The 9,927-nt window shown below is 46.3% G+C and overlaps 1 protein-coding gene across 3 annotated transcripts in view; it reads right to left on the minus strand.

The window, feature by feature from the left end:
• The window catches only part of GABRA5 (gamma-aminobutyric acid type A receptor subunit alpha5), a 56,759-nt gene extending 52,683 nt beyond the window's left edge, over positions 1–4,076 (minus strand). Inside the window, exons 1-3 of one of the 3 annotated variants that reach the window (XM_027446805.3) lie at positions 3,944–4,076; positions 3,380–3,434; positions 2,632–2,784 (exon numbers count right to left, since the gene is read on the minus strand). In XM_027446805.3, the coding sequence (XP_027302606.1) occupies positions 2,632–2,717 (86 nt within the window). In that variant the 5' untranslated portion in view covers positions 2,718–2,784; positions 3,380–3,434; positions 3,944–4,076. Of the gene's footprint in view, positions 1–2,631; positions 2,785–3,075; positions 3,186–3,375; positions 3,435–3,943 lie in introns of those variants that run through there. The other 2 variants (XM_027446816.3, XM_072030533.1) reach the window with 2 other exon arrangements.
• Between the last annotated feature and the right edge of the window lie 5,851 nt (positions 4,077–9,927).

Below are 9,927 nucleotides of genomic sequence, written 5' to 3' on the forward strand. Positions count from 1 at the left end.
GCCCTGAAGTGGTCAGCTAGTTGGACCAGATGATCTTTGTAGGTGCTTTCCAACTGAGCTATTCTACTCTACGCTATTCTAAATAGCTCACAATGGTCTGTAAGGTAAATATCTCCAAATATTTCAGTACTATTGTAACTCATTAGATCATGATATAACTTGAGGCTGAAGTCACACAAGCTTGAAAAAGCCTTGACTCGTGGTGGACTCTATGCAGAAGTAGGGTCATAGAAAAATTACACCAATAGGGATAGGGGAATCATATGCTCTTCTCCTTCGACCTATATCCTTGAATCTTAATTCTATGATTTTTCCTTAAGTAACTTCTACCAACCATGCCTACAATCCTCCTCTACAGCCTACTGATGAGGATAACACTCAATAGTCATTCCACATTCATGTTAACCATTAATCACAGACTTTTGCTGAGATTTCTGAAGTAGCCTAGGAGACTGAGATACATAATTCCTGTTTATTTTACCAGGCATTGTGCATCAAAATCCCCAAAGGTGGCTTTAGCTAAGTCATCAAAAACTGTATTTATGATTTAATATAATCATGGAATGACTATGGAGGATCATACACAAATCTCTGCCTTCATCTATAAAGTTTTGCTGCATTTTGCTTTTTAATTTGTGGTCATTTAGCCAATCACTTTTGTTTAGCACATTGCTAAAAGCACTGAAATGTGGCAGTGCAGTCCAAACACGGATAAAGCTAATAAAAAAGAATCTGGTAGCAACAGCAAGTATTATCAGTATTAGGTTCTGGATCATAGCAGTTAATAAAGCAGCCTACATGTAAATTGTACCGTTCCGTCCTGAAGAGTCAGTCCCAAAGCACTTAGCAAATTACACTCTGAAACTGCTTCTGCTTCTGAAACAGAAGCGCTGGAGCATCCTCTGTCTTTTGAGCAGGGTCAAAATCCAGCCCTAAGGCAGCATGTGAATGGCGCAGTGGATTGGTGCTGCTTATCTCTGCAGGCCCTGACTACAATTATGAAATCAGAAATTGGGGGTGGGGGGGGGGGGGGAGGGGTTGTTACGTGATGATCTTGTTGTAGTGCACGGCAGCTTTTTGACTAACTCACAGAAGACGAGTGTCCTACATTCCTGTAACTGTCCTGCTCTGGTTACCTGACAGGTTATGGGACACGATTCCCACCTGAAACTTCTGTTCATAATTTACTCGGGAGTCAAAAGGGAGAGTTAAGCCTCTTTTTTGCAGTCTCTGTTCTTCTGTTCAATGAGCAATGCAGAAGGTAGACAACCCCCCCCCCACCAAAAAGGTTGTGCCAAACTAGTGCAGTTAACACCTTCTGTAGGGATAAGGGCAGTCAGAAAGGACTTGAGGCAACAGTCCTCAAGATGTCCTCAGTGTGGTAATACTTGGTTAAACCCCTACCGTGTCAAGACAAGTTCAACACCAGTTCCACACCACCTAAGCCCTCTTCATTTCCATCAAGAAGTCCAGTGAGAGTTTTGCCCTAGGCCATAGTGAAAGCAGGACTGAGCTTTTCCAAGGTGAATAAAGCAGCCTGCAGCAATTTACCTTCCCTGTGGGTGCAGGTCTGCAGCTGTTCATACATGGCACTATGGTCACAGCTTTCTGTGCACCTACTTAAGACACACTCTAAAGACAGGGCTGAGTCTTGCTTACAGTACAGAGAGTTGTCATTCAAGGTTTGGTCTTCTAGTTCCAATCTGGAAAAAAATACTTTGATTGAAATAAGAAGCTAATTTGCATCTCCATTTTGTACCTTCTTTTAGCAAAGAAGTGATGGGTATGCTTGTGAATCAGCACACTGGGAGGATTCTTTTTTTTTTTTTTGTCTTTTTTCTGGTGAAATCATAAATAATTGTTCTCCTCCACAAAAAAGAATCAACCTACGTTTCCAGAGCACTTGCTAAATGCTTCTTCGGGGCTCAGTGGCATAGTCAGATCTTGGAAAGTTCCTAAGATATCTCATTTTAGGGAAAACATGTAAATAGAGGTTTTCTGTTTGTTTTGTGTGTGTGTTTTGAAGAACTACAGTAGGAGTATTTCTTCAATGCAGTTTTCAAAATCTCACAATCAAGAAAGCACCCAAAGCAAAAAATGAGGAAGCAGAATTCCTTGCTATGCACCTCAGGGAAATGCAATTTCTAATTACTCCAGCAAGTTTCAAATTCAGCTCTCCTCCTGAGTGGCCATAATCTTACTCACAAAGAAGCCTATACCAGCTAGGAGCATGCACCGGGTCCTGCTGCTGTTGCAGTCTGGCACTGCTGCCTGCAGCCTGTGCCGCCAGGTGAGAGGGAAGGTGCGAGCCCTCCTCAGTGCAACCACACCAGCAGCCAGCGCATCAGCCCCCGCCTGTTCCATGGCCAGCTCAGGGCACCCAGCAGCCAAAGGCCCAGGCTGAATTTCCACGTTCCCCCCCCTGCAAAAATGATATGAGCATAGAGAGTTGATAGGAGACAGAAAATTGGAGCAGAAAGGCAAACCGCTCCTTTTCTCCCGGCACCGGTACATTCAGATCAAATGCAAAGCTTGCTTGTTTTGTGCTGCTGCTCCACACCACATGGAGCCAAAGCTTTTCATTTCCTTCAAAAAGCCACAGCAGAAATTCAAACACAATTGGCAACTTACCCGAAGTGGCTGGCTAAACTCATGGAAACGCAGAAGAGGAAGAAGTTTTTGATCATGATAAAGCCAGAGACCGTTCCATTGTCCATTCCAGAGGAGATGAGTAACGCAGGTGGTTGCTTTGGTAAAGGTGCAACTGCTCACTTTGTTCTCACGCTGCAACAATACAAAAAAAAAGAAAAATTATTACACGGACGAGCAGCAGGACAGCCGACTTCAGCTCGCACCGCATCTTCTGCTCTCTGTGTTTTTCACAAACTTCTTCAGGCTTATGTAAACATCATCTGTTTATGTAAAATTCTATATCTTCAAGGACATGTTTTACCTTCTGCTGACAGCAAACTGCAAAACAGGAAAAATTCTTAGTGGCCCAGTTTTCCTTTACATTTGTTTGTCATGTAAGTAACTAAAGAAATCGTTTCCCAAATGCCAGTTTTGACCGTTTACCTATTTCAACAACTTCCACACGCCTGCAAACCCCAGGCTGTGTGCAGCCTCCGCATCCCTTCGTTCCATCGCAATTTTTTCCCATTAAATACCCGGCTTCCCCTTCCAAAATCCCAGTTAAAATGCCAAGAAACACCTACTGCTTCTTGGAATTCACGCTGCTGATGCACGGCTTAGAAAAAGGAAGGGGGGGTGGGGGGTGTAAAAAAGTGACCTTCCTTGCAAAGGCACATAAACCTCACGCTAGCACCAAGAACGCCAGTAACGTTGCTGCTCCAGCGACCGCTGCTTCTCGGATACCTGCCTCAGCCACCAGATCACCAATTTCAGCATCGTGCTCTAACGTTTGCCTCCGTGCCCTATTAAAGAAAAGGAAAAAAAAAAAAAAAAAAAAAAAAACAAGCAAAAGAAAAAAAAAAAAAAAAACAGAGGGCAGCTGCCTGGATTTTCCACCTGCACCCCGCTCCCACCCGCAAAAACTCACTCCCCCCTCCCGGCCCAGAGCCAAAGACGCCAAACCCAAAGATGTCAAACCCAAAAATGCCAAACCCAAAGATGCCAAACCCAAAGATGCCCAAGCCAAAGATGCTAAGGATGCTAAACCCAAAGCCGAGCCGCCCCCGGGCTGCCCCGCGGCGAGTCCCGCTCGCTCCGCTCCACGCCGGGGGGACGCGGCCGCTGCCCTCCCGCACGGCACCTGCCTGCCCGCGACCCCCGACCCTTCCCCTTCTTTCCCATCTCTTTCCTTCCCCTCCCTTCCCTTCTCGTCCCTTCCCCTCCCTTCCCTTCTCGTCCCTTCCCCACCCCGCCGCCGAAGTTTGCCGCGGCCGTGCGCCGGCCCGTCGGGGCTGGGGGTCCCGGCTCTTACCGGCCGCCCGCGGAGGGGTGGTCGAGGGCGAAGGGGGGCGGTGTCGGCCCCAAAGTTGCGGCGCGGAGCGGGAGCGCCGCCGCTGCCTCTCCCGCCGCTGGCAGGCGCGGCCCCGCCGCAGCGCCGCGCCCGCGCCCGCACCGCCCCCGCGCGCAGCCCGGCGGCGGGAGCGCGGGTCGGTGCGCGGGGGGCGCGCACCCCAGGACCCCCTTCCCGGGGTCGCTCCTGGAGATGGGGACCGTCCAGCGGCCGGGGAGCGCGACGGTACAAGGGCGGGTGAGGCAGCGGGAGGTTCCCTATGTACCCAGATACACCCCCATATGCACGTATAGACACTTATATCCATGCCCACAACATGGATATATCCATAGATATCCCCCTATATACGCATAGACGTATATCCATGCCCACAACATGGATATATCCACATATATCCCCCTATATAAGTATAGACACATATATCTGTGCCCGCATCCTTTCCCATAGCTGGTGGACCTGCACTATTCCATCCCAGCTCTTAAATGGAGAAGCTCAGATTTGTGCACCCAGTTTCTTTTGGAGTGCTCGTTGCTTTGCACACACTGGTGTTTCAGGAGGCCTGCAGTAATTTGGGGTTTGGTTGTGTAGGAAAAGGGGTGTGTTCCTGCGGCACCTCAACACAAGCAGTGTTACACTTAGTACCTGCTCAAGCTCAGGCTGCTCACAGAGAATCGTAGCATCCTGGCATCATCAAGGTTGGAAAATACCTCCAAGATCATCTGGTCTAACCGTCGCCCTACCACCAGTATCACCTACTAAAGCATGTCCCTAAGAGTGGAGCAGCTGGTGCATTTTGACCCATCCAAAGGATGCGACGAGTGCATTATGGTTTCTGTTTCCCTGGATTCTATGAAGTGCATGCAACACTTTTTAGCATACACCTTATGTAGGATAAAAGTGATTTAGATGTATACTGCTAAGACTGTACTTTGAATTAATACTCCAAACTCAGTTATTAAATGAGATAATGTCTAACTTTCAGGCAACTTTATGGACCAATGAAGCATGTATTTTTCTTATATCCATTAAAAAACTCTGAGAAATTAATCCCATCAACAAAATCAATGTCGAATCTGTAGCTCATTGCCACCAGTGATGCTGCTATACATACACCTAGTTCATGGTCTGCACAACTTGAGCTGAAACTTGGTCCTTATGAACTTGAATCTTAATTTTTTTGGTTATTTGCGGTGCTTATCTGTATCCGGATTTTCAGGCAATGCGTGATCCTGAATGCAGAGCCAATGACACACACTGTTCCCTGGTGCTCCTCAGTGACTTCAGTAAATATGAAGTTGTGAATGAATGCTGCTATCAGAAGCGCTTTCTGCATGCTTAAAAATATCTAACTAGCATGAAGCGGCAGTACTTTCTCAGGATAATATTCTTGCCTAGGAGGGCTTAAATCAGATTTTTTACAGTGCTTTGATTTCTAGTGCGAACTATTTATATCTCTGTATAGGTGACGTTGTAAAAATATGTTATCTTTAAATAATTTTACGAAAGAAAGACGGAGAAGTATTGGCCTAGAAATTCCCTCTGAGCGGGTGGGAGCTGCACGCTCTTCCGCTGCTTGCTCCAGTTCGCGAAGCCGAGCGTCAATTCCTCTAACTTGCCGGAGCTTCTCCTCAAAACCATATGCTGTGGATTTACTTCACAAAATCGAAGGAGAAGAAAGCATTTACGTCTCCGGGATGCAAAACAGCGACAAAAATGTTATAACATGTGTTGGCTTCAGTATACAGGGAAAATAAATACAAATAAACATAAAAATAAATAGAAATTTAAATAAAAATTTAAATTTAAATTTAAAAAATAAAAGAAAAACGCCTCCCGCAGCGAAACGGTGAATTTGACGAATACCTCCTGAATTTAGGGTGCGCCCAGCCGACCCCCCCGCCCTGCCAGAGCCCTGCTGCTGCCCCCGAAGGGCCGCCAGGGGGCGGCCCCGCTCCACCGCACCCCGCTCGAGGCTGGGAAGGGGAACGGTGCCCCCACGGAGCCGGCGGAGCGAGGGGCTGAGGCTGGGGGCTCCTGGCAGCATTTTTCTGATTTTTTTTTCTCTCTCTCTCTCATTTTTTATTTTTTTTTATTTTTTCTTTTCTATAGTCTTCTGTATGGCAACAGCGTAACCCAGACCTGGTCCGGTTTGCCAGCTAATTATAGCTAATGACGCGGTATCTCTGACACGCGTTGTTTATAACGCAAGGTATTAACTCCTGGGCAAAGGTCCCTTCTCTAGAGCTTGTCAGACATTACTTGTGTAGGTTTTCTAATTGGATCCCTGCAGGATGGTGGCTTTGACCTGTGCTGTTACAAGCCATAGAGAGATCTTCACTTTGAAGGCTACGGCATTGTGCACGTCCACCGCTGTGTGTTTTTCCAGGCACTCCCCTGTGATTCACACTGACCCTACTTGTATTCTTACCCTCCTTGTTCAGTTTTAAAGGATGTGTTGAATCTAGTATGTGAAATAATTGCTTTTTATTGTGGTCAAGGATATTTTTTTTTTCCTGTGCTGGTGTTTAGCAAAAGCTGGTGTAGCCTTCAACAAGCCATTTCATACTGTGATTTTCTTCAATATTAGGAGAAGTTTTGCATGGTACCTCTCTGAGATTTCTCCTCCCCCATCATTAATTAATGCAGCTTATTTGCTGAAATGAGTGCATGTGAGCTAGATCACTTTCTATATTGGGGAAAAAAAAAAAAAAAAAAAAAAACCAGGCAAATTGTGCTGTGATTTTTTCCATGATATGAGGGACCACTTGCACACTGGGGAGCTCACCAGGAAATATGCACCAAGTCCTAATGCTGTGAAGCTTCATGCTGGGAGGTAGCCGGTTTCTCCAGCAACCACAGGCAGCTCCGTCAGGGACCAAGCCATTCCTTCTCCTCCCTGCAGAGCTAGAGAAAGCTCCCAACGTGTGATGTGCTGTGGGCACTGACCCAAGCAGTAGGCTCCTAGCAGGCATTCTCTACCACCATTTCTCTTGGGACATCCAGGTGGAGAGGACTGCCTGTTTCCTTGAGATCTTCTGGCAATGGCCTCTCAGCTAAGACTCCTCAAAAGGCAGTTCTTGGGACTGTGGTTTTGGCGATATGAATCCTTTCCCAGCAGAGAGCAGTCTGAATTCATCAGTCATTGCATGAACTAGCCATCAGCTAATACTGGTCAGTCTCAACACAGAGACTGAAGGAAGGGTAGAAGCCTTATTTCCACTCCCATCTTTCTCAATATCCCTAGGGATCACAGGCAAGAGGTTTCTGCTCATCCCAGGTGAGTGTTGTCCTCCCTCCTACAAGAGACATGGATGTACTGCAGAGAGCCCAGCAAAGGGATAAGAAGATAGTGAGGGTACTGGAGCATCTCTTATGAGGAGAGGCTGAGAGAGCTGGGACCATTCAGCCTGGAGACAAGGAGGCTTGGCAGAATTTTATTTACGTGTATAAGTACCTGATGGGAGGGAATGAAGAAGAGGGAGCTGTGCTTTCCTCAGTGGTGTCCAGTAACCTGACAAGGGGCTATGGGCACTAATCTAAAACTGTGAAATTCCATCGGCATACAAGAAAACAATTTTACTATGAAAATGGTCAGCAGCACAAGTTGCCCAGAGAGTCAGTGGAGTCTCCGCCTGTAGAGATGTCCCAGACCTGACAGGAACAGCCTGCTGCAGCTGGCCCTGGCTGGCCCTGCCACCAGCCACCCTGTGGCCCCGTGACGAGGAAACAGCGTCATCCTGGGAAACTCTCTATTACTCCTCCCAAAACAGTATCTGGTAGTGAAATGATATAAATAACCTCAGTGACGTGAGAGAGATTAAGCCTGATAGATTTTGAAGCATCATTTTCTGTACTTCTGAACGATAAGAAAGGATACTAAAAGCTTTTTTTTTTTTTTTTTTTTTTTTCTCCCCTCCTCCCTTGTGCATGCCCTCTCTACGGTGCTGTGGACACCCGTAAAACACAATCAGTCCATTCCTCTTGTCTGTCAAGCCATGCTGCAGACAGAGTTGCATTTAGGACCTGGTGTTTTGTTTGGTTATTTCATGCTTAGCATCCCGGTGGCAATAGAGAGTTACTAAATGGAGCTTTGTGAAACACAGCTGGGTGCAGCGTAATGCTGGGGAGGACTGCTTGGAGACAGAGTTTGTCCCCTTTTGTGTGACAGAATGCATTAGAGGTACCACGGGGAGAAAGAGGCATGACTGCCCTCCCTGCCCCAGCAAAACTCTAGCTGGCTGTGAGAAGGGATGCCTTTAGAAAGCAGCACTGATGCTTCAGTCTGCTATTTGTTGCAATTCCCAAATCTGCAGGTTCAAAGGTCCAAAAACTTCATCTAAGGCTAATCTTCAGTGGATTGCTTTCTGCACACATTCAGTTTAAAAAAGAACAAAAGGCTGCATTTTCTGCTCATCAGTTCATCCTCTCTGTTGTGGGCAAGCTACACTCCAACCCATTTCCACACGTTAGACTAACAGCTGAGCGAACATTGAGCGTGTGCCTGAACACTGCTGTCATGGATTTATAGGATGCCCTGAGCTTCACAGTGTTTCAGGAAATCAGACCAGACACTATACCTTACAGAGGTATGGGATAAGAACAGCCCTGTTTCTCAAAAGTGGCTGGCAAGAAATGCAAATGAGTCTGGACCTGTATTAGACACTTTGCCCCATTTGACATGGGAAATGATATGTAGAGGCAACTCTCCCCCTGCCATGGGAGTGAAGAACATTTCCAGCATTTCCCAGTCTATTGTAATGTTTTAAACCCTTGGATTAGAATACTGAAACAAAGATTGCCTGTTACTTACAATGGCATCCCTGTTGTTCTGCACCAGCACCGTCTTTCTTTTCCCAAAAACCTACCTTGCCATCTGACTCTTTACCATTCCCTCTCCCTTCCAGCTCCAATTCTTCCTGCAAACTAGCCCATCTGGTCCAGATTTACATGGTTAAGTGCCACCTTAACCATGGTTAAGGAGCATGGTCGTTGGTTAGGAGCATTGGGTCAGGGCCAAAGGTGGCCCTGCACTGGCCCCTCAGAGCCTTTTTGGGAAAGCACTGAACACAGGCAGGTACCCATTGCTCACTCATATCAGTCCAGCTTGCCGTTGAGGCAGCCGTTTTCTCCTCTGCCCTGGAAAAATGGCACTTTTCTTTACACCACTGGGCAACAATGCAAAGAGAAAGTGTGGGGTCAAGCCTGATCACGGGTGGTTTTCACATGAAAGAGCTGAGGTATTATCCACATTCCTGCCAGGTTCAGATGTGAAATCCTCTCCCTGTTCATGCAGAGCCTACTGAAGTCTGCCCTTCAGATTTCAAGTCAAAGGGATTTGCAGCATGTGCCACATCAAGAACAGGTAGTTCATTGTCCCTGTTTGGGGGAAAGAAGGGGCCACCCAGCAGCAGTCCCATCCTGTATCCTGAAATTCCCAGGCAATTGACTGCACATCTTCCACTGCTCCAGAATTTAAATTTTAGGCATGAAATACATAAACCCTACTTTTGCATATAAAGCGGTAATAGTGTAAAGGATGAGTAAGTGTTCTTCTAAACATGTAGAATACTTGTGACTAATGTGTTCGGCTAGATTATGCTAAACACTGGTGATACATGCTTACATCTAAAATGTTGCAGTTTTCTGTGTACGCTTAGATATTTTTACTGCACACAAGTGGGCATCGAATAAGAAAGCTTCTGAACTGAGACTTCATGATCTTATAATACATAAAATATCTTTAGTTAATTTCTTCAAAATGGCTAAATTCGCTGGTTAGTGTTTTAGCTGGCTAGAGTAGCAATTATGACTATACTTGAAAAATAATGGGCCATTAAGGTAGCACTGTATTTCATCGTTAGGGCCTCAGTCCTCCTGTCTGGTAGTTCAGCTTCATCTTTTCTGTAAGTATCACAGCACATGGTGCACTTCCTGAGAGGACAGAG

The sequence above is a fragment of the Anas platyrhynchos genome, chromosome 1, assembly GCF_047663525.1.
Source record: "Anas platyrhynchos isolate ZD024472 breed Pekin duck chromosome 1, IASCAAS_PekinDuck_T2T, whole genome shotgun sequence".
Classification (NCBI taxonomy): Eukaryota; Metazoa; Chordata; class Aves; order Anseriformes; family Anatidae; genus Anas; species Anas platyrhynchos.